This window comes from Callospermophilus lateralis, chromosome 1 (genome assembly GCF_048772815.1).
Source record: "Callospermophilus lateralis isolate mCalLat2 chromosome 1, mCalLat2.hap1, whole genome shotgun sequence".
NCBI classification, from domain to species: Eukaryota; Metazoa; Chordata; class Mammalia; order Rodentia; family Sciuridae; genus Callospermophilus; species Callospermophilus lateralis.
Window position 1 is genome coordinate 215,636,242 of NC_135305.1, and position 23,294 is coordinate 215,659,535.

Below are 23,294 nucleotides of genomic sequence, written 5' to 3' on the forward strand. Positions count from 1 at the left end.
CTGTCTCAAAATAGTAAAGGGCTGGGGGTGTAGCTCAAGAGAGATAGAATGCCCCTGGGTTAAGTCCCCAATACCCCCCCACACACACACACATACACACACACACACAACACACACTCACAAGAAAAGAAAGAAGACCAAGCCTCCTGGAATTCTTTTCCAGTGTAAGGCCAGGGACACTAGCTTGAGAAACTGCTTATTAATGCTTGCCAAATGAATGGGCTTCCTTAGGATCTGAGATCCTGCTGAGCTTAGATGTCTGTCCTGAGCTCCCAACCCTTCTTCCCTCTCATCTGGTCCAAGAAGACCCTAGCTCCTCTCCAGTGTGACAAAAGGTGTCACACTTGGGTGACAGACACACTCCTTTAATCTATTTTCAAAGTCAAGGCGAAGGGAGAAGCCCATGTGAACCTACTGCTCCACACACTTCCCTTCAGAACACCCAGTTCCCAAAGTGGCAATAAATTCCCACGGGGCCAAAGCTAGTAAAGGCCTTCTCCTTGGCTCCCTAGAGCATCAGGGCAAGAGATCCCATGAGACAAAGGCGAATGAAACAGAATAGCAAAATGTGAACGAGGAATCTGGGAGAAGAGAGGAAAAAAGAAAGAGTAACAAGAAAAAAGAAAAAGGATGAATTACAAAGACTAGGGCTGGGGGACGTCTTGGCAAGCACATTTGCGATTTTCCCCCTACTGAAATGTCAGTTTTGAAAGCAGCTTCTGAAAATGCAACTAGATTCTCACATCCCCAAAAAGACGACAGCAGGCGCGTGGTGAAGGAGGTGGCTGTGTTACCTCTTACTTCTAAGCCTAACAGAAAGCGGCCCTCCCCTTCCACGTTTCCATCCAGAGCCCCTTCGGTGGCCCGCACCACCCTCACATGGGCCCTCTCCCCAGCTCTAGAAGTTTCTCACTCGGAGGGTCCTGGAAGCCAAGCCCTCCATAGAGGAGGCACCCCGTCCTCCTGGCCGCCCCAGACTGGGAATTACTTTTCAACTGTCCTTAGTAGTCCAGGGAGTCCCCTGAGATGGCCAGAGGCCGTCCACACCCCACCCTCCTCCCAGCCTGGGCGGCCACACCCGCTCCCGACACCCCCTCGCCCGGCTTCCTCCGAATACCCCTACCACTGTCTGCCCCCCACTTCCTGCCCACAGCCCCCTCCAAAATCTCAGGCCCCTCACTCCCCATTTCGCGCTTCCCTCTTTATTCGGGGCACCTCTCCCCTCTGGCCACCACGCACGCCTTCTTTTCTCTCTCTCTCTCTCGGTCCTGGACGCCGGCGCTCCACACCCCCTCACTCCCAGCCCCGACTCAGCCCCCGGGACCCCCAGCCAGGTGCCCCCCAGGCTCAGGGCCTCTCCGGGGTCCCCAGACCCGCCAGCCTCGTGCACAACCCCGCGCACTGCGCGGCCCTCGGCCCAAGCCCGGGGCCCCCACTCACGGCTGTAGAGGGCGATGCCCGCCGCGTCCGGGCCGGCGCGCACCTCGAGGCGCAGCGCCTGCTGCTCCGCGTGCCGCTGGATCTCGCCGTTCGCGTCGCCTATGGTGAGGAGGCGGGCGCCGGGGAACACGGACACCGTCGCGCAGGGCCCCGCGCCTCCTGGGACAGCCGCCCCCGCGCCGCCCGCGCCCGGCCCCACCGCCGCAGCCGCCGCTGCCATCTTAGATCCGGCTCCAGGGCCTGCCGCCGCCGCCGCCACCGCCGCCGCGCCCGGGCCCAGGCCGCCGCCGCTGCCGCCGCCGCCGCCGCCGCGCAGGCCGAGGCCGAGGCCGAGCCGGGCAGCGCCACCTGCCGGCCACGCCACGCCTCGCCGCCGCCGCCGCCGCCGCCGCCGCCGCGGCCCGGCCCCGTGGCACAGCGCCCCCTGCTGGAGGTCTTGGGCGCGGGGAACGAGAGAATACACCCGGGGGCGGGGCCGGCCCCGCCCCGCGCGAATGGTCGCCGCTTTGTGAGGTGGCTCCGCCGCACAGGGACGGCGGGGACGGGAGCGTGCGTCAGGGGGCGGTGCACAGCCGCGCGGACACGCCTCTAGGAGATCTGGGCCCCGCCCCCAGGCCGGCGTGGCGCGAACGGCGGCGCTTTGTAAAGCGGTGCGATAACTCGGGGAGCGGGACGGAGCGTGCTGCACGGGGCGGCACCGGGTCGCGTGGACACGCCCCCAGGGACCTGGGCCCCGCCCCCACCCCGCGTCGCACGAACGGCCGCGCTTTGTAAGGCGGTGCTGATGCTAGGCGCGGCCGGGGACAGCACTTGGCCGCGCGGACACTCCCCGGCCCCGCCCCCGCCCCCGCCCCGTAGAAACGGCCGCCCTTTGTGAGGCGGCTTCCCAGCCTCAGGGATGTCAGGGGCGGGCGGGGCCTGGACGGCTCGGACACGCTCCTGGGTCCGCGCTCCACCCCTTGGTCCCGCTCGATTTGGGGTAGCGTCTCGCGGAGGCAAGGCCCAGCTGCCACCAGGGCCCGCCCTATACCAGCCACGCTCCGCTCCCGCTGAGACTTTGCGAGGCTCCTGGCTCTGCAGGGGAGCTGAGAAGGGCGTGGCCACAGCCTAGGGCACGCCCCCATCCCGTGGCCCTATCCCGGCCACCCTAATGGGAAAGCGGTTTGAGATGCTCCTGGGCGTCCACCTTTAACCTGAACTCCGTCCCTCAACTGCTCCTTTCTTTCCCATTATCTCTGCCCCGCCTACTGCCCCTTCCCCAGCCCTGGCCCGTCTCTTTCCTCTACACAAAACATTCCTCCTCCTCTCCCTCCGGGCCTCGCCCTTTCCCTAGTGGTGGGTAGTGACTCCAACAGTGGCTGTTCCTGTGTGCATTGTTCTGGGGCTCATTCGTTTTAGAGGGCCCAGGACCCGGCTTCCCATTGCCCCTTCTGTAAGTTTGGCCTTAGGCCTTAGCCTAAGCAACTCCATTTTAAAACTCCACTTTGAAACCTGCAGTCTCACCTAGGAGCCCTCTGATAATGATCATCAGACATAGTCCTGACATAAGTTACTTCTCCCCACCCAGACAAGCTCAGAGTGAAGTCTCTGTCAGGTTGTCCTTGCCCTGATAAGGGAAAGAGGCAAGAAAATCAGGGTGGGGACCACCAGACCAGATGCTGTAACCCCAGGGCAAATGATGTCACTGAGAAATCCCGTGGGAGCTGGTAGGGATTGAAAGGGTGGTCAGAAGCCCCAAATTTTAGTATAAAAAAAGCCAATGAACAGACATTCAGCCAGCCGACACTGACGCCCTCACGCTGAGAGCCTGATGAGAAACTGGGCTGACATCCCAACTCTTCTCATCTTTTGCCTGATCCTCAGCATCTTCCTCACTGTTCTCAAACTCTACAGCAACATCTTGATGGTGAGAGCCACTTCTTCTCCCTAGGACCCTATCCTCAACTGGCTGTCAGCTCCACCCTAGGAGAGTCCTGCCTTGGGTCCTGACCTGATCAGGGCGGTCTGAGTGAGTGTGCATCTGCTAGACTTTTGATCTGACACTTGAGCTTACCATGCAGAGAGAGTGTCTGTCATGAGCCTGTCATGGTTGAGGGTATTTGGCGTGCTTAGAATTAATCTAGAATTGTTTGCTGTGAATTGATTATGTCTATTGCAGTGCCTAGCATTAAGGATTGTCTTTTTTTTTTTTTTTTTTTTTGTGGTGCTGGGAATTGAACCCAAGGCCTTGTGCATGCAAGGCAAGCACTCTGCCAACTGAGCTATAGCCCCAGCCCTGTTATTTTCTTGATTAAGAACCTATAGAATGAAATGGTATTGAGTGATTTGAGTTGAGTGAATAAAGCATTGAAAAGGGCAGAAGCGCGTGGACATTCTTTATTTCTCCCCCTTGACTGCATAAGTTGTGACACCTCTTCTGGTCCTCATTTACACCTCCTTTTCCCCAATACCCCTTTACCGCTATACAACATCATTCTACCTCCTGTTCCCCCACAGTTGAAGGAACCTAGCAGGGGACAACCTTGTGTTGTTGATCCCTGTCTTCACAAACCCCCTCATAGGTCTCCTACACCATCCTGACTCAGTTCAGGGGTACCTTAAACATCATGGATTTGGGCCTGCTACCACCCTCAGCTGTCCAAGAGTTGGATGCCGAAGGTCCCAGGTTTGAAGGATTACACACCAGAAAGACCTTGGGACCACCTCAATATGTGTTATAATTAATAACTTAGGTATGCCAAAAGGGGAACACACAGAACACCCCCCCAACCCTGAGCTCAAAAACCCAGTTGGGAAGTCAGGTACCTGAATCAGAGTGACTGAAAATGGAAGAACTGGGGGGCAAAGCGTGGAGAGTGTGGACCTCTTATGCCCAGCTGGGGGCCAGAAGTAATCCAGACATCTTCCCTGATGGTCTTGAGAAGGAGGAATCCACAGAAGGGCTTCCTGCTTTGGGCTCAGCCTCCATGCCATTGCCTTCACCCCCTCTCCCACTCTTCTATGAGCAAGGTCCCAAGGCCAGAGGACCCCTTCATCTCTGTTCAACTCCCTGAGAAGGTAGCAGCCAGGGAACAGAAACCCCTGTCACCCCTGAAGTAGCTGAAGGGAACCTCAGGCCCCGGAAAGGCTCAGGCAGGTGGAGGGACAGGGCTGAATAGAAGTGTTCCCCAATCCTCAGCCTCACTGGCAGGCCCGGAAAGTGCTGAACTCTGGGGGCTCTGGTGAGGATGATGTGGAGGTGGGCCTCTTTCGGGGCCCACAGTTGCCAGCGCAAGCATCTAGGGTGGCTGCTGGGTCTTCTTCTGAAGTTATTTTCTTGGTCCATGAAAGAAAAAAATCAGAAGTGAGTGATTTGGAGCATCAGAATCTAGGATTCCCCCATGTTCTGAACCTGAGACTACTTCAGCCCATCAGGTCTTATGTCAGCTCTTCTACCTCTCTACACCTGAGCCTCAGGGACCTGCTCCTCCTGTCCTGGTCTTCTGTTCTCCAGGGTTCCTCCCTGCTGAGTAGAGGACCTGAGAGCAGGAGTCCAAATCCCAGTTCGGTCACTTCTTGGCAGTGTGAACTTGGTTGAGTGACTTAATCCCCTTTGCTTCAGTTTCCCCTTTTGAACGTGGAGAGAATGCTAGTACCCACCTTCTAGGGTTGCTATGAGACTTAAAGAAGTACAACAGATAAACAGTGGCTGACACCTCTAAGCTTTGTTAAACGATGAACACATCCATTGCTGCTCTCCTTTGTTTCTCCCCTTCTGAGTACCTCAAGACCTTCAAGATCCACCCTCTTCCCTATCTTGAATACTTGAAACACTAGTCAAGGACAAATGAACTTACTAGAAATTAAACCAAGTGGTTGAGAACAGGTGGGGTTCCAGCCTGCCTCTCCCTAGCTGGGAGACTACAGTAATGTCCAAGTCCAACCTCAGGGAACTTCTTTGTAAAAAGAAACTGTCAACCTCACTTAGCAGGCTGTTATAAAGTTGCATATCAGGCCCTCCACAAGGCAACAGTAAAAACTAGAGTCAGCTACTTCATAGTCATTTCAGCCAACAGCAGAGCTTTACAAAGCTTCAAAAAGAAACTAAAAGTGATTGTGCTGGCGCAGCAGCCTGTAGTTTCAGCTACTCAGAAGTTGGAGACAGAAGGATCACAAGTTTGAAGGCCAGCCTGAGCAACTGAGAGGGACCCTGTCTCAAAATAAAAAGAGCTGGGGATACAGCTTAATGGTAGAGTAATCCTGGGTTCAATCCCAGTACAGCCAAAAAAAAAAAAAAAAAAAATTATATTTCTATTTCTTACCCTTAAATGACCATTTGAAGGGACCATTCTTTAAGCAGAGGCTTAAAGAATGACAGGCTAAAGTTATGAGGTGGTCTGTCTGTGGTCCTTCATATCGCCTTAGAACAATGTGATGTACTTTGGGGTTCACTCTTGGCTTGCTCTTGTTTAATTTCAGGGACTTCACCTTTAGTGTCCCACTGTGGGTTTCCATGTAGAGGGAGAGTCAGAACCCCCTACTTCTCAAGAGGTGTCGCTCCTCCCCTGTCACACAAAAAAAGCTTTTTTTCTTTTTTTCTGTGCTAGGGATTGAACCCATGGCCTTGTGCATGGGAGACAAGCACTCTACCAACTGAGCTATATCCCCAGCCCAAAAGCTTTTTAAAAAGTTTTTCCACTGGGTGTGGTGGCACACGCCTGTCATCCCAGGGACTCAGGAGATGAGGCATGCAGGAGGATCTCAAGTTTGAGACCAACCTCAGAAACTTAGCAAAGCCCCAAAGACTTAGCAAGATCTTGTCTCAAAATAAAAACTTTTTTTTTTTTTAAAGGCTGGGGGCTGGGGATGTGGCTCAAGCGGTAGCGCACTCGCCTGGCATGCGTGCGGCCCGGGTTCGATCCTCAGCACCACATACAAACAAAGATGTTGTGTCCGCCGATAACTAAAAATAAATAAATAAATAAATATTTAAAAAAAAAGGCTGGGGATGTAGCTCAGTGGTTAAGTGACCTCGGGTTTAATCCCCAGCATAAAAAAAAAAAAAAAATTGTGGGGGTATGTCCCCCGATGGTGTCCTGAACATTGCAGATTCTCATGGAGTTTTAGAGCCTGCCTGGCCGGATGTGTTTGTCTTCATGGCTCAGGATTTGTTCTAGGAACTGAGACCTCAGAGAGCTTAACCAGCCAGTGCCAAACCCCCCTCCTCTTACCATCTGTGTATCTGAGACCCCGAGTCCTTATCTCTAGCATTGCCCTCTCTCCTGGCCTCCGCTCTCAGGCTCCACCTGCTCTCAGGCACACCTGGTGCTGATGCGGTTCTTATCCCTCTCAGCCTGCCCTTCCCCAAGGCTCCCTCCTTCTCTTTTGGACCGTTCGTTTCCCATCACCAGGATCTACCAAGTTCGATTCTTCCACCTCTCTTGCCAACCCGCGGAACCAAACCAGCACTCTTTCGCGGGCCTTGACCACGGTAGTTGCCTCCATGCAAGTAGGTCCCCCAGCTCCAGCCGCCTGCCTGCCACAATCTGTTTGCCCGAAGGAACCACCAGAGGGCGCCTGTGCGCACCCGAATCCAGTCAGTACTCAGAAACCCTCCGGGGCTCCCATTTTACCTGAGCAAAGTCAAAGTTCTATAACATTCACGTGTCCAAATGGGACGTCTGAGGCCCCCTAGTGGAGCTCCCTCTGTGGAGAGGAACTGACTGAACATTTCCTTGATCCGTGGAGTTCATGGGTCAGATATCGCAAATTCAGTTAATAATAATAAAGTTTATAAGTGCCACCCCCCCCCCCAAAATTTAACTATGCAGAGGAGTCCTATAGACCAAAGTTTTGAATCCCAGCACGGGCACTGTGAACAGGGGAGGAGCGACACCTCTTGAAAAGTAGGGGGTTCTGACCCTCCCCTACATGGAAACCCACAGTGGGACACTTAAGGTGAAGTCCCTGAAATTAAACAAGAGTAAGCCAAGAGCCAACCACAGAGTACATCAGACTGTTTAAAGGCGATATGAAGGACCACAGAGAGACTACCAAGTTACCTTGACTACTATCACCATTCTGACAGTTTCCTAAATCCAAAGGGAGCACTGACCATGACAATATATACCCCCATATGATAACCTTGTCCCTGGGAATTTCAGTCAATCCTGGGCTCACTGACAAACCCCACTTTGGGGGTTCTATGCTTTTTCCTCACCCCAGAGCTCAGAGTCCGAGGTAGACCCAGGCTGAGGGTGGCCTCCACCTGACCAGGTGGGATGGTCAGCAGGAAAGGGGAACCCAAAACAGGAGCCACTCACCACGGAGACGGCAAACAGAGAGTTATCGAAGGACATGTCTGAAAAAGAAAGGAAAACCAGGATTGGAGCCAGTTTTCACTGTGCACGGCCCTAATCCTCTCACCTCTGCCCACATTCCCCAGTTCAAAGTCTAAAGAGGGGCAAGAGTGGAACCCAGCTCCCAGCAACCTCTCCTGCTCCCTTCCCACCCATTCTGCAACTGAGCAGTGAATTTAAACTACATTTTGAACCATGCCTCTGTCCCCAAGCCTTCTGCCAACTCCCACCTTTCAGAAGGAGCACTTATCAGCCCACCCACTCCCCGACCCACCCCCATTGCTAGATGGCCCCCCTCGTCACCCAGGTATGCCAGGCTCCTCTTAAACGCTCCTCTCTGCTTAAACACGCTTCCTCCAGGGGCTGCCTGCCTTTTCCCAGTCGGCTCGGACCGGCCATCCGCCCTCTCCCCAATGGAGTCTGAGCTGTCTATCTTGGTCATCATAGAACACTCCTAGACCATAGTAGGCGCTCAATAAACGTGACATGCAGTTAATCAAGCATAGAGAAGGAAGTTTTCTGCGCTTGGGCCCCTTTCAGAGAGCATCGCACACCACAGACCAGCTGCCTCCCGGCCCCCGTGGAGGCCAGAGGAATGACGGGGTCCGCAGGGGGAGCGGGCCATTCACTGAAGACCCGCAGGACCCAGGCTTAGGCGGTCCTTCCCGGTGGAGCTGGCCATTTAGCGGTGGAAGCAAGCGAGTTATTAAATACCCAAGCATCCAGAGATTACTTTTTTTTTTTTTTTTTTTTTCCGGTGTTGGCAATGGAACCCAGGTCTCTCGCAGGCTGGGTTAGCACTCTAGCATCGAAACTCAGACCCCGAAGATGAAGTCATTGGGTTTCTACCAAGGGTAAGATCAACAAGGTAGTAGAGGCAGGTAAGTAGCAAGCACAGACCCTGTCTAGAGAGGCTGGTGACCAAGAGGAGGTGACTGAGACCCAGGAGATGAAGCATATTCTAGGCAGTGGGCGGAGCCAATGAAAGGCAGGCACCTGGGACCCAGAGAGAAAGTGAGAATCCAGGGAAAGGAGGGTGAGGATGTGTTTTGACCCTAACAGGGAACAAACAGCTGCAGAAAAGGTTTAAGTCACCATAGCATTTTAAGGCAGTGACCTCATCCTGTGGAGGTCAGGAGCAAGGAGCACAGACCTGCGGTGGTGAAGTTAATCTGGGCCCAACAGGATTCCTGTTCTCTGCAAAGAGATTCAGAAGAAAGGTTGCCTCATGAGACAGGAGGCTTCTGGAAAGTCCTAGACCCAAACCAGGCACAATACTGGGTCTTTGACCCCCTACCCACCTACACATCCTACCCACAAAGTGACAAAGCAGTTAATGCCCTGATTTCCAGAGCTATCACCCTGTGCAACAGTCCTTGGCTGTCAAGAACCAGGCCCACTTCTAGTGCAATTTGGGCACTGCACAACCCCAGTGGGATCCAGAATAGCACAACAATTCCTGGCAGCTGACTGTAAGGGGAAGACTAAGCCACTTGCTCCCTGTGTGACTAAGCACTGAGCCCCTGTCCTCTCATCTGTAAAATGGGGTTATTCATTATTCCTACTTCCAGGGCTGTGAGGATATGGTGGGATCACTTCTAGCACAGTGCCCAACACCTAGTAGGTGCTTAACAAATACCACCTGCCTTGGTTCATCAACTCTCCCACCAGAGGGTGCTGTTTGCAATGGAAAGCCCACCCAGCCAAGGGAGTGCCCTTCAGATCCCAAACCATTCTATGAGGGTCCCTAGGGATGGTCTTACCGTTTTCTCTGTAAATTTTTTATTTTCACTGAAAAATAAATAAACAAGCATTTGTTAGATTATGGTTCTGATTGCACCAAACAAGTTTCTATACCCAAGAAATCTAAAACTCCTTTTTCCCTCTGTAACCCAGTCTTGCCTCTCTGTGGCACATTTGCCACTCATTGTGAAACTTGCTGCTAACAAACACTTTTGTTTCTTTTTTCTAGATGGGGTCTCACTGTTGCCCATATAATCACCTCCAACTCACCATTCTCCCACCTCAGTCTCCTGAGTAGCTGAGTCACATGTCACCACGCCTGAATCCTTTTTTTTTTTTTTTTTTAATTCTTCAATTACAATAGTAATGTATGTTGATAAAAACTTTAAGCAAGGGGTTGGGTCTGTGGCTCAGTGGAAGAGTGCTTGCCTAGAATGTGTGAGGCACTGGGTTCAATTCTCAGCACCACATATCGATAAATTAATAAAATAAAGATGCATCAACATTTAAGAAAAAAATTTAAAAATAAAGAAAGAATAGGAAAATAAAGTATTTTAAAAAAACAAACTTCAAGCAAGGCACAGCATGTGATATTGTTTTTCTTAAAAGAAATGAGTTGCAGGGTGTGGGGATGCACACCTTTAATTGAACTGATTTGGGAGGCTGAGGCAGAAGGATTTCAAGTTTGAGGCCAGCGTGGTCAACTTAGCAAGGACCTGTCTCAAAGTTATATATATATACACACATTTGGTACCAAGGACTGAATTCAGTGTTTAACCACTGAGCCACATCCCCAAACTTTTTAATATTATTAAGAGACAGGGTCTTGCTGAGTTGCTTAGGGTCTTGCTAAGTTGTTGAGGCTGACTTTGAACTTGTGATTCTCCTGCCTCAGCCTCCTGAGCCACAGGTATGTGTGTGTGTGTTTGAGTTGCTATAAATATATTTGAGTTTCAGAGGTTGCCAGGAGCTGAAGCTGGAGGTGGAGGGAATGGGAAATTATTGCTTAATGCAGATAGAGTTTCAGTTTGAGATGGATGAGGGTGATGGTTGCACAATAATGTGAATGTACTGAATTGCTATGGAGATTTTACCACAGTCAAAATATCATGGCTATGCGACTAGGTGCACATCTGTAAGCCCAGCAACTCAGAGGGCTGAGACAGGAGGATCACAAGTTTGAGGCCAACCTGGGCAATTATTTATTTATTTATTAGTTGTCAATGGGCCTTTATTTTATTTTATTCATTTTTTTTTTATTATTAGTTGTTCAAAACATTACAAAGCTCTTACATATCATATTTCATACATTTGATTCACGCAGATTATGTATTTTATTCATTTATTTATATGTGGTGCTGAGCACTGAACCCAGTGCCTCACACATGCTAGGCAGGTGCTCTACCACTGAGCCACAAACCCCAGCAGCCCCTGGACAACTTATTGATGTTTCTAAATAAAAGTCTAAATGGGGCTGAGGTAGTGGAACATCTCTGGGGTCAATCCCCAGTACATATGTACACTCAAGTTGTTCCAGTACCAGTGGGAATTGATTCCAGGAACCCCCAAAATATATTAAAATCCATGGATGCTCAGGTTCCTTGTATAAAATGTGACTAGGTTATTCACACCCTCTGTAGATTTATTTTACATTTAAAATTTTTTTGTAGTTGTAGATGGACAGAATGCCTTTAATTTTTACTTATTATTTTATTCTTTTTATGTGGTGCTGAGGATCGAACCCAGTGCCTCATGCATGCTAGGTGAGTGTGCTGCCGTTGAGCTACAGCCCTGCCCTCATTTTACATTTTTATTTATTTTTGATACATCATAATTCTGTGGGGCTCATTGTGCCATATTTGTACATGCAGAAAACTGTTTGATCAGTCTCATTCCCCAGTTCCTTCCCTTTCCCTTTTTTCCTCTCTCCCCCTACCTGCTTGCTGGAATCTACTGATCTCCTTTTTATTATTACTATTATTATTTTAATTAGTGCATAAGAATTACATACATATAAGTAGGACTCACTGTGGTATTTCATACATGGATGTACCATAATTTGTAGATTTCATTCCCTGTATTTCTCCTTGTTCTCCCTGCCTCCCTCCCTCTTGATGATCTTCTTCATTCTCTACTGGTCTCCCTTCTATTTCTCCTACAGACTTCAAATCATCTCAAGATGCCTTATTTTGTATTTTTTTGATACTGGGGATTAAACCCAGGGGCACTTAACTACTGAGACACATCCCAGTCCCGTATATTTGTAAATTTTGAGACAGGGTCTCACTCAGTTGCTTAGACGCTTGCTAATTGCTGAGGCTGGTCTTGAACTTGCGATCCTCCTGCCTCAGCCTCCCAAGTCACTGGGATTATAGGCGTGTACCAAAACCACACCTGGCTCTAGATGACTTACAATACCTAATAAAACGTATACACAATGAAAAGAATTGTTATACTGAGAATAATGACAAGAAAAAAAGAGTCTGCACGTGTTCACAAAGACGCCAAATGTTCCCCTTTTTAGTGCTGGGGATGGAGCCCAGGGCCCTGTACATGGAAAGCACCTGTTCTGCGGTTGGGCTGCACCACTGCCCCTAAACACAAATTTTCCCTCCAAATCTTTTCAATCCATTATGGGTTGAGTCTGCAGATGTGGAATCCAGGATACTGAATCTGTCAATAGGGAGGACCCATTGGACAAAACCATTCTACATAAGGGCCTTGAGCGTCCATGGTTTGGGGTATCCATAGAGGAACCTGGAAACAATCTCAAGAACAGTCGTGCATCCGTTTGCCCTGCTCACCACCAACATCTCCCCTGTGGACGGTTCCTTCACTGCTAATTTGCAGAATTTAGACCTCCCCAAATGGCCTGTCTCTGTGCGTCTAGAAACATGGGTATGTGCCCGTAAGCACATGGCACATTCAGAGTTGCCAGCCGGCAGCGCGGGGCCCTGTCTTCTTTAAGCAGTCTCACCTCTCCTGACCACCACAGCAGCCAGACCAGTGAGGAGGAGGAGGGCTCCAGCCAGGCTCAGCGACAGGGCCAGGATCCAGGTGGGCACTAGAGGAAAACAGGAAGAGAGCCAGTGGGCAGGTCAGGAGCCGCGGGGGAGGGTGGGGCCTCTGTCGTCTCTCCAGGCTACTTTGAGGTGCCAGCCCTCGCCAAGAGGACCTCCTCCCAACCATGAGATTTGGGTGTAGCTGGACCCTGGGAATCAGCCAATTAGCATATATCTGGCCAATTAGCATTAGCATATTCCCCACCCCCCTCACCCCCTGTGATTGGCTCAGACAAGAGTGTGGCCCAAGCCAAGACAATGAAAGGTAATCCTGGGATTTTGCAGGGCCACTGATGGCTTGCATTGTATCCCTCTGATAGGATATTTCTCTGGGGCTTCTGGGCATGATTTTGCTACCATGATGTTGGGGACCTGCCTGAAAATAAACCTACAACAAAGCCAAGTTGAGAGGTGGCAAATAATTCCTGACAACTTCAAGCTTCTGGATTCAGCCGCGCCTGAAGCCCTAATATGAACTGACTTCGGTTCAGTAAACCAACGAAATCTCCCTTGGTTTCTGAAGCCAGTGTGAGTCAGGTTTTCAGTTACTTGCCACCTAAAGAGCCCCGCTTGTCCTAGCTATGAAGGGGTCAGTTGACATCCACCCCAAGCCACACAGAGATTCACACAGAGGTCAGCCACCGGGAAATAGAAGGCAAGTAAAGGACTCAGCTTCCCTCCTGGAAGAGAGAGAGGATATCTTGAGGGCCCTGGGAGGAGGTCCCCTGACCCCAGTGGAGGTCAGGAGCTGTGGAGCCCGGAGGGGAAGGAAAGATGTACGGGGGAGATTCCAACAGTGTTAAGCCTTGTCCATTCATTGGCCTGGGGTAGGAGGGCTGTTGTCACCTCCCCACACTCAGACCACAAGGCTAAGGTGAGAAAAGGGAGCCTTTGACAGAGGAGCTTGAGGCCAGAAAGGACACAGAGAACCCTCTGTCATCACAGCTCGAAGACTAAAGTCCTGGTGATGGTGGGATGGAGACACTCCCTCCTCCCTCTGCCCCCTCCCCTGCCCCCCCAGTCTCCCCTGCCCCTCCCATCTCCCCTGCGGGGTGGGGGGCTTGCTGGGAATTGAGCCTAGGGCTTGTGCATGCCAGGAAAACACTCTACCACTGAGCTACCTCCTTAGCCCCATCCCTTGGCCTCTTGATCCACAACCCATGCCCAACCCCCTCTCCTGGAAAGACCAGAGAAAGACCTCAGCCCTCCCAGGGCTCCCTTCTCACTCAGATGGAAAGCTAAAGTCCTTGCTGCAGCCCACTAAGCTCTACGTGATCCTTCTCACCACCTCTCTTCCCTCCTCTCCCCACACAGTCTTCCTTGTTCACTGTACTTAAGCCATTCTGGGGTCCTCTGTGCTTCTCAAACACACAAGGCACGCTTCAGCCTCAGGGCCTTTGCACAGCCTATTTCCTCTTCTTGCTATACTTTTGCCATAGAAATCCACATGGCTGGCTCCTTCTCATTATTCAGATCTTTCTTTTCTTTTTTTTCCAATATAGGGTCTCACTATATCACCTCACCTGGCCCCAAACTCCTCAACTGAAGTGATCCTCCTGCTTCAGCTTCCCAAGTAGCTGGTACTACAGGCAAGCCCTACCACAACCGACTTTATTCAGATTTTTTCTCCAACATAACCTCTTCAGACAAGTCCTCCTTGGTCACTCTACTCTCCCCTTAAAATGACACCTTCACCAGGCTGTGTATCATCCGTGGGCACTTCATTGGCACACTGAATATTTATTGGATCCTGGGTTTATCATCTGTCCCACCCCCTGGGAACCTCTGTGGAAGGAGGGCAGGAACATTGCTTTGTTCCCTGCTGGACCTCCAGTGATAAGGACAGACTCTGATACACAGTTGATGAGCAAACATGTTGGGTCCAGGAAGGGGAAGGTGTGTTGGACCCTGGAGATTTTTTTTTTTTTTTTCGCTGCTGAGCATGGATCGCAGGACTCCCATGTGCTAGGCAGGTGCTCTGCCCCTGAGCTACTAGCACAGAGGCCCAAGGTCTGGAGTTTGAGGGGCTGCTGGCCTCCCAGCTCTGCTACCTGTGTGCCTTGGGCAAGTCCTTGTGCTTCGTGTGCTTCTGTTTCTTATCTACAGAAAGGACAATCACTGCACCCACCTTGGAGGGAAGCTATGAGGACAGACAGGGAAAGGTGAGTGACCCCTGGCCAGTGGTAGGCCTGGCCTTCCTGTGAAGACCTCCCAGGAGAGGGAACAGCATCTGCCGCAGCTGGGTGAGCCCAGGGGAGGGCTTACCTGGGAAGGAGACGTGCACCGGCTGGCTGAGGTCCGACAGCTGGGGCTGGCTGTGCTCGCCCACCACACTGTACTGGCACCAGAATTTCCCTCCAGAAGCCGCGCCACCGCTGCTCAGGTTGAATGTGACCCCCAGCTGGTTGGCTGGGGCCTGCAGGAGCTGGACAATCTGTCCTTCTCGGTACAGCGTGAAATTCACCCCCAGGAAGTCCTTGGGGGCTGTGCATGAGATGTGGATGGGGTCCTCTTGGCTCTTTGGGTAGGGTGGCACCAAGAAGATGTCTGGTGCTGGGATGGCCAAGGAACCTGCAATGTAGGATCAGGGGAGGTGGCAGTGTGGGTGCACGGTTGGGGAGCACTGTGTGACCTCTGGCAAGCAGGTCACTTCTCTGGACCTTCTTTTGTTTTCATTTTGGTTCTGGTGTCGGGGACCCAACCCAGGCCTTGCGCATGCCTAGCCTGTGCTCTACCACTGAGCTGTACCCCCAGGCCTTGGGCCTTGTTTTTTTGTGCACCAAAAGGCGGGCAATCTCTCCCCACTGCAATGTTCAGAGCATTGGGTGCCTGGCACGGTCACGGTGGCTGAGTCTTTTGTAATGATGGCCTAGGTTATTATATAGTGTCCCAAGTACACTACTTCAATCTGCAATGCTATGCACCAGGCCCTGTTCAAGGTGTTGGGGTCAAAGTAATGAAGGAGACAAATGAAGAGACATGCTCGTCTCAGGCAGCTGATGTTCTTTCAAAGAGACAAGGAGTTCTGGGCAATGGGAGAGTTGCATGGGCTGGAGGGCTTCCTGGAAGAGGTGTCATGTGAGTTGAGTTGTAGCAATGAAAGAGTGGCATGAGCTGGGTGACAGGCTCGAAGGCCAAGGTGATGGCAAGGGCAAAGGCCCAGAGGATGGTTGGACATGGGGTGAGTTTAAGGAGGGGTGAGTCAAACTGGGGGTACCATTCAGTGGTAGAGCACTTGCCTACCACATGTAAGGCCCTGGGTACTGTCCTTGGTGGAAGGAAGGAAGGAAGGAAATCCAGGAAAGGTGAGGAGGCGGGTGGCTGGGGGGAGTTGAGCAAGGGAGAAAGCAGGGCGGCAAATTGGGGAGGTCCCACCTTCTCCCCAGGGTGTGCCGAGGAGTGTGGGGCTGGACTGAGGCTCCTGCAGAGGAAGCCGCACCCAGGGAGGAGTTGCCCTCCAGCTGCCCACAGGCCCCACGCAGAGTGGCCCCCCATGGCCCCTGTGGCTAGTCTGCCCCCAGGCAGGCGCTCCTGCTGCCCCAACTCCTGCTGTCAAAGGCAGGAGCCTGTGGAGGCCAAGTGGGGCTGGGGCAGGGGCTGTAGGCAGCTCTCTGGACTGGGACACGAGGAGGAGCCTAAGAAGAAAAGGCTGAGAGGTTTCTAACGCTCTCAAGCAAATCAGTCCAGGATGAGCCTCCTCCATCACCGCGGATGAGCAACCTCACTTGGGATCTGTCCTCAGAGCAGCGACCTGGGCAGGAGCCAGGGGAGCAGGCTGGGGGTGCCGGAGGGGCCCTTAGACTCACCAGCTGCAAAAAGCAGGACAGTCCAAGGCATCTCTCCTCCCGCGTTTGGCCGGGAAATCTGGCTGGGACCAGAGGGTCCAGGGCTCCCCGCCAGCTCCTCCTGTGAGGCCAGAGCAGGGAAAGGAGAACCAGGGCTAATTCGAGCTGAATGTTTCCTCAGTGGCAGGAAGTTGCACACACACTCAGGCACTGAAAGGGACTCTCTCTTCTCCCCACCCCTTCCCTAAATGCACAGCACAGCGGACCCAGCCCTGTGCAGTTCTGTACATTGGAGGGAGCATGACTGAGATGGTGAGGTATTTATTTTTTCCCTCCCTCCACCTAAGAGAACTCCCATGCCCGAGGAAGGGTGGCAGCAGGGGCTACTTGGGAAACTCATGCCCAAGGCAGAAACCACAGCCCAAGCAATGGCAAGACGGAAATAAACGTGGGGTGCAATGTGGTAGGGCATGGTGGTTAGGGTTTGGCCTCTGACTTCTCTGAAGCTTCAGTTTGCTGCCCTGTCAGATGGGGCTAAGATGAGTGGACATCAGATTCAAAGAACTCATGGCATAAGACAATGCTAGGGGGCAGTGAGTGCTCCCAGTCGGCATCTACAGGGAGAAGGCTCTGGGCTTCACCAACAGGGAAAAAGTGACACTTGTCTAGAATTGAGGAAATGGCATAGTTTGCAGGATTTATTGCCTCCTGTTTACAGCCCAGAACTTCTAAGTTTCTGTCTCATGGGTAGATGTGCTTTGGTCTTGCTATATGTTTTTGTTTAAGCCAAACAGCTCCAGCTGGTGGTTCACACTGAGAAGAAGGCAGCATATGGTCACCAAAAGACAAAAAAACATGAGAATGGACTTTTTCCTATGGACACACAAAGCTCATCCCAGCCCCAGGGTATTTGCACTTGTTGTTTTCCTTACCACAGTTCTCTCAGCCTGGTGGAATACCACTTTTCCTTCAGGTCTCAGCTTAAATATCACTTCTGGAAAACCATTCCAAGCTCCTCTGGACTCTTCCCTTATTGAATTTTTCTATACTGCCCTGTGATCTTTGTTTGTTGCAATTGCATTTTTATTTATTTATTTATTTATTTATTTTGTGTGTATGTTAGTTACTGGGGATTGAAACCGGGGATGCTATACACTGAGTTATATCCCAAGCCTTTTCTTCTTCTTTTTTTTTTTTTTTGATACCAAGGATTGACCCCAGGGATGCTTAACCATTGAATCACTTTTTAATATTTTATCTATTTATCCCCAGCCCTTTAAAATAATTTAAATTGTATATGGACACAATACTTTTATTTTTATGTGGTGCTGAGGATCAAACCCCGTGCCTCACATATACTAGGCAAACTCTCTACCACTGAGCCATATTCCCAGCCCTTTTTTATTCTTTATTTAGAGATAGCATCTCACTGAGTTGCTTAAGGCCTTGCTACATTACTGAGGCTGGCTTAGAACTTTCAATCTTCCTGCCTCGGCCTTGTTAGACCCTGAGATTACAGGAGTACATCAAGGTGCCTGGCTTCTCTTCTTGATTAGTCTTGCTAGGGGTTAATTTTGTTCATCATTTCAAAGAACCAACTTTTTACTTTTTTCTCCCTCTATTTTCTATAATTCTGGGGGGCTTACCTTTAATCTCTTCTGCCTTTTAGTTATCTTGTGTTTAACTGGCTCTTCTTTTTTTAGCTTCTTAATATGGAAGTTTAGGTTATTTGTCTTTAAACTTTTCTTTATGCTTTTTTATTTTTTTTTTAGTTGTAGATGGACACAATGCCTTTATTTTGTTTGTTATTATATTTTATACAGTGCTGAGGGTAGAACCCAGTGCCTTACATGTGCAGAGTTGCTCTACCACTGAAACATAACCCCAGCCCTTAAACCTTTTCTTTGAATATTTTTTTAGTACCAGAAACTGAACCCCAGGGTGCTTAACCACTGAGCCACATCCCCAACCCTTTAAAAAAAAAATTTTATTTTGAGACAGGGTCTAACTAAGTTGCTGAGACTGCCATTGAACTTGTGATCCTCCTGTCTCAGCTTCCAGAGCTACTGGGATAACAGGCACGGGCTATTGCACCCAGATAAAAACTTTTGTTCTAAAGCATTTAAAGCTATACATTGCTCTCTAAAGCACTGCTTTTTTTTTTTAATTTTTTTTTTTTTAAAGAGAGAGTGAGAGAGATAGAACGGTAGAGAGAGAGAATTTTTAATATTTATTTTTTAGTTTTTGGCGGACACAACATCTTTGTTTGTATGTGGTGCTGAGGATCGAACCCAGGCCGCACGCATGCCAGGCGAGCGCGCTACCGCTTGAGCCACCTCCCCAGCCCCTTTTTTTTAAATTTTTAATATTTATTTATTTATTTCTTTTTGCGGACACAACATCTTTGTATGTATGTGGTGCTGAGAATCGAACCCGGGCCGCGCGCATGCCAGGCAAGCGCGCTACCGCTTGAGCCACATCCCCAGCCCCTCTAAAGCACTGCTTAACCTCACCTCTCACATCTTTATATACTGTGCTTTGATGTCATTATTAAATATTCATGTTTCCCTTTTGAATTTTTCTATGACCCAAAGATTAATTGGGAGTACGTAGTTTACTTTTCAAACATTTGGGCTTTTTTGGTAGCTTGAATGTTAGTGATTTCTAATTCCTATGTGGTCAAAGAATATACTCCATATATTTCAATCCTTTGAAATTTATTTATTTATTTAAACAGAGAGGGAGAGAGAATTTTAATATTTATTTTTTAGTTTTCGGCGGATACAACATCTTTGTTTGTATGTGGTGCTGAGGATCGAACCCGGGCCGCATGCATGCCAGGCGAGCGCGCTACCTCTTGAGCTATACCCCCAGCCCCTTTGAAATTTATTAACACTTTTTAATGGTCTAGCAACCATATCTTGATTCACATTGGATTGTAATAGAAATGAAACTGTACTCTGCAGTAATTTGGAATAATATCAATTATTATTCCAATTATATCAGTTATCTGCAATTATCAATTACATCAGGCCACTATGGGTCAAGAACATTCCTGAATTTGTTGACTTCATCCTGATTTCTTTTTTCTCTCTTTTTTTTTTTTTTTTTTTTAGGTGTGGGGAGATATCAGATATTGAACTCGGTGCACTCAACCACTGAGCCACATTCCCAGCCCTTTTTTGTATTTTATTAGAGATGAGGTCTCACTAAGTTGCTTAGCATCTTGCTCTTGCTGAGGCTGACTTTGAACTCGACATCCTCCTGCCTCAGCCTCCCAGACTGCTGGGATTACAGGTGTGCATCACCCCGCCCGGCTGTCCTGATTTCTTTAAAAAGTTTTCTTCCTCCAGGAGTGCAGAGTTGCAGTCTGTGATGTCACCTGCAGTGTCTATAAAGCTTGGCACACAGTGAACCATAAATATTTCTCCATTGTCTGACCTAAAACTTGTAAATCACCCATTCAGTCCATTTGTTTTTGTGACTTTATGCTGGGTGCAAAGAGGATGGAGTTAAGAAAGACTTCTCATTTACTTATTCCTCCAGCTATTTATCAAGGGTCACCAAAAGCCCAGAATTGTGCTGGGTGCCGGTTATGTTGTGATAAGTGAAATAGCTCCTGTCCTCAAGGAGCTCAGAAGTCAGTGAGTCAGACAAGTAAGTGACAACAGCGGGCTAGGGACATAGCTCAGTTGGTAGGGTGCTTGCCTTGCATGCACGAGGCCCTGGGTTCAGTCCCCAGCACCACCAAAAATGTGAGGAGCTGATGAAGTTGTACTGCAGTGATGGTGAGGGAAGCTCACTCCAGCTTCAGAAGGTTCAAGGGAGGCTTCTGGCAGGAAGGAAGGGAATTCTAAGTAGAGCAAGTATCATGCATGAAGGGACTTGGATGTATGTAAAGGCTTCATCCTGGGAGCAGTTCCTATGGTGCTGGAATCAGCAACCTGGCATTTTTAATTCATTTGACTCTTGTTCAGAAAAATAGTCTTATACTGTATTGGCTAAGTACCACATGGATGATGCCCTCAAAAACCACCGAGGATTGGGGCTTGGTGGCACATGACTGTAATCCCAGTGGCTTAGGAGGCTGAGGCAGAAGGATGATGAATTCAAAGCCAGCCTCAGCAAAAGCGAGGCGCTAAGCAACTCAGTGACATCCTGTCTCTAAATAAATACAAAATAGGGCTGGGGATGTGGCTCAGAGGTCGAATGCCCCTGGGTTCAATCCCCGGTACAAAAAAAACCAAAAAACCACTGAGGAGTCATGGGCAGGGTGAAGGGAAAACAGGGATGGTGAGGTAACCTCAGGCCAGGGGGCTGTTACCACCTGTGGAACAGGAATTGTGGAAATTAGTTTCAGAGCGCTATAGTCGCAGGTTTTGGTAAAGAGATGCAGACCAACTAGGCAGGAGCCAAGGAATGCAGACCTCGGCTTCCTTCTTTGCTAGCACTCAGATAATCCACCAAGGCCAAGCTCAACTGCAGGTGAAGGGGTAAAGCTCTCCTTATGTGTGGCTGTCAGCATCCTGGGGCACAGAGAAATGCAGGGGAGGGTGAAGGGAGAACAGTGACTGCCACCCACTCACAGAATCCTTGGGTTGTAATCTCTGGGGATCACTGACTTCTGGAAGCCAGTCTGCAAATTCCTCGAGGTTCTAAGAAACACAGCAGACTATGACTCTAGGCCAACACTACAAAGTGAAGAAGGACCCTTGATGTGGCTCTGATGGGCTGTTTCCATCTCTTAACTGATGACTTGTCTCACCCTGGGCCTTCTGGTGCCTTATGCCCCTGAACTTCCCAAGTGCCTTCTGACCTCAGGGTCCTGTTCTCCTCCTTCCACGTCAAACCTCATCTTAAATCCCACTTCCTCAGGTAAGCCCTACTTGATGCCATCCAGCCTAAATTACCAACACCATCACCATCCACCACCCAGCTTTTACTTCTTGGTGCCCATGGCTACCTGAAATCATGTTAGTGCTAAACTTGCTTATCTGTTTTTTGTCTCCAAACTAAGACATCGGCATCATGAGGACATGGACAGTGTTGGTTTAATTCAGCGTGAGATGCTCAGCAAGTGTTGGTTGACTAATTGGGGAAGGGGAGAGTCTTTGTGTTTAGTCAAGGGGCATGAATTACCCATGTAGATCCTAGAGGTCAGCAAGAATGGAAGAGTATCTCTGAGGGCCCACCCCATCACAGAAACAGACAACAAAAATGCTTGGAATCAACTTTGTCCGAACTCTGAAAAACAAAAGTTTAGGTAAGCTAAGTGAAGGTTCAATACATTCAATCAAGAAAAAGACAACTTGAACGTGACAGGAAAGCGTCACCCTGTCTCCTTCCCCAGCACAGCAGAGATCTTGAAGGGAACAACCAATGTTCCCAGTACGAGACCTACTGGGGAGAATCCCCATTCTTCAAGTAAAGTGTCAAGTAAAGTGTCTGACTCAGGTGTCTGTTGAACTCAAAGTGCATTCCTGGTTGAAAGAGTCACTCAGTGGTAGAGTGCTTGCCTAGCATGTGCCAGGTCCTGAGTTCAATCCCCAACACACACACACACACACACACACACGAAAACAATGAACATGCATAAGAGACCCATGGTCAGGAAAAATCTAAGAGGCTAAACCCAGAAACTCAGGAGGCTGAGGGAGGAAAATTTCAAGTTCCAGGCCAGCCTGGGCAACATAGCAAAACACCGTCTCAGAATAAAAAATAAAAAGGTTTGGGGATATACAGTTAGTGTCCCTGGGTTCAATCCTCAGTATCTCGCATGCATATATGCACACACAAACACAGACACACACACACACACAAAAAAAAAAAAAAAAAAAAAAAAAGAAAGAAAAGGAAAGATAAAAGAAAAAAAGAAAGAACAGATGAACCCAAAAGGATCCTAAGAACTCGTCTCTGGCTGATCTCTAGACCAACTGAACAAGAAGTGAAGGTTAAGATAGAGGCTAAATGCCCTTACTAATCACTGGAGTATTGCAGCATAGATTTACAAGGACTGAGAGTTTCTGTTTGTTCTTTCTTTTGTCTGCATAATAAACAAAAAACTCTATCAACTCAACAACAACATAAGATTGGCAAGACATGAATAAATATTTCTCCAAAGAAGATACACAAATGACCAACACAGCCATGAAAAGATGCTCAACATCCTTAGTCATTAGGGAAACCAAAATTAGATCACTTACACCCATTAGGGTGATATAATAAAAATGAAACAGAAAATAACAAGTGTTGATGAGGATGTGGAGAAATTTTGGAACCCTTAGATTTCCAGGGTGGCTTTATTTCATTGAACAAACATTGTGGATTATTGAGTTTTTGAGATCATGTTCCAGGCTAGGCAGGGCCACAAATGCCAGCAATCCCAGCAATTTAAGAGGTGGAAGCAGGAGGATCACAAGTTTAAGTCCAGTCTCAGCAATTTAATGAGACCCTGTCTCAAAATAAAAAATAAAAAGGGGGCTGGGTACAGTGGTGCAGTGGTGCATGCCTGTAATCCCAGCAGCTTGGAGGCTGAGATAGGAGGATTGCCAGTTCAAAGTCAGACTCAGCAATTTAGTAAGGCCTTAAGCAACTCAATGACACTTTGATTCTAAATAAAATACAAAAAAAGGGCTGGGGATGTGGCTCAGTGGCCCTGGGTTCAATCCCTAGTACCAAAAAAATAATAAATGAGGGCTGGGAATGTAGCTTAGTGGTAGAGCACTTGCCTAGCATGCTTAAGGCCCCTGGTTTCTATCCTAGTACTGAAAACAAACAAACAAAAACACATTTCAGGCCAGGTATGCTGGTGTGCAATGCAGTGACCAGTGACAGCTGCTGGGGAGGTATAAGGTAGGAGGATCTCTTGAGCCCAGGAATTTGAAGGCATCCTTGGCAACATAGTTAGACCCTGAATCAATAAAATA

The 23,294-nt window shown here is 49.4% G+C and overlaps 2 protein-coding genes across 5 annotated transcripts in view; both read right to left on the reverse strand.

The window, feature by feature from the left end:
• Window positions 1–1,675, reverse strand: part of Carm1 (coactivator associated arginine methyltransferase 1) — a 48,487-nt gene extending 46,812 nt beyond the window's left edge. For all 4 annotated transcript variants that reach the window (XM_076848620.1, XM_076848604.1, XM_076848626.1 and 1 more), the window contains exon 1: window positions 1,441–1,675. In XM_076848620.1, coding sequence (XP_076704735.1) covers window positions 1,441–1,660 — 220 coding nt within the window. In that variant the 5' untranslated portion in view covers window positions 1,661–1,675. The remainder of the gene's footprint in view (window positions 1–1,440) is intronic.
• On the reverse strand, window positions 1,662–16,496 carry C1H19orf38 (chromosome 1 C19orf38 homolog). The gene is made up of 8 exons (XM_076857682.2): window positions 16,390–16,496; window positions 14,849–15,154; window positions 12,499–12,585; window positions 9,542–9,569; window positions 8,932–8,975; window positions 7,743–7,780; window positions 4,625–4,755; window positions 1,662–1,875 (listed from the first exon to the last, which is right to left on the reverse strand). Exons 1-8 carry the CDS (start codon window positions 16,418–16,420, stop codon window positions 1,662–1,664), a joined length of 879 nt encoding a protein of 292 aa, XP_076713797.1. The 5' UTR covers window positions 16,421–16,496.
• Between the last annotated feature and the right edge of the window lie 6,798 nt (window positions 16,497–23,294).

Coding starts and splice junctions, on each gene's coding strand:
- C1H19orf38 (XM_076857682.2), bottom strand. CDS start 16,420: ATGCCTTGGACTGTCCTGCTTTTTGCAGCTG. Junction 8,976..9,541: donor AAAAATTTACAGAGAAAACG/GTAAGACCATCC, acceptor ATCTCTTTGCAG/AGAACAGGAATCCTGTTGGG. Junction 7,781..8,931: donor GATTAACTTCACCACCGCAG/GTCTGTGCTCCT, acceptor TTTCTTTTTCAG/ACATGTCCTTCGATAACTCT.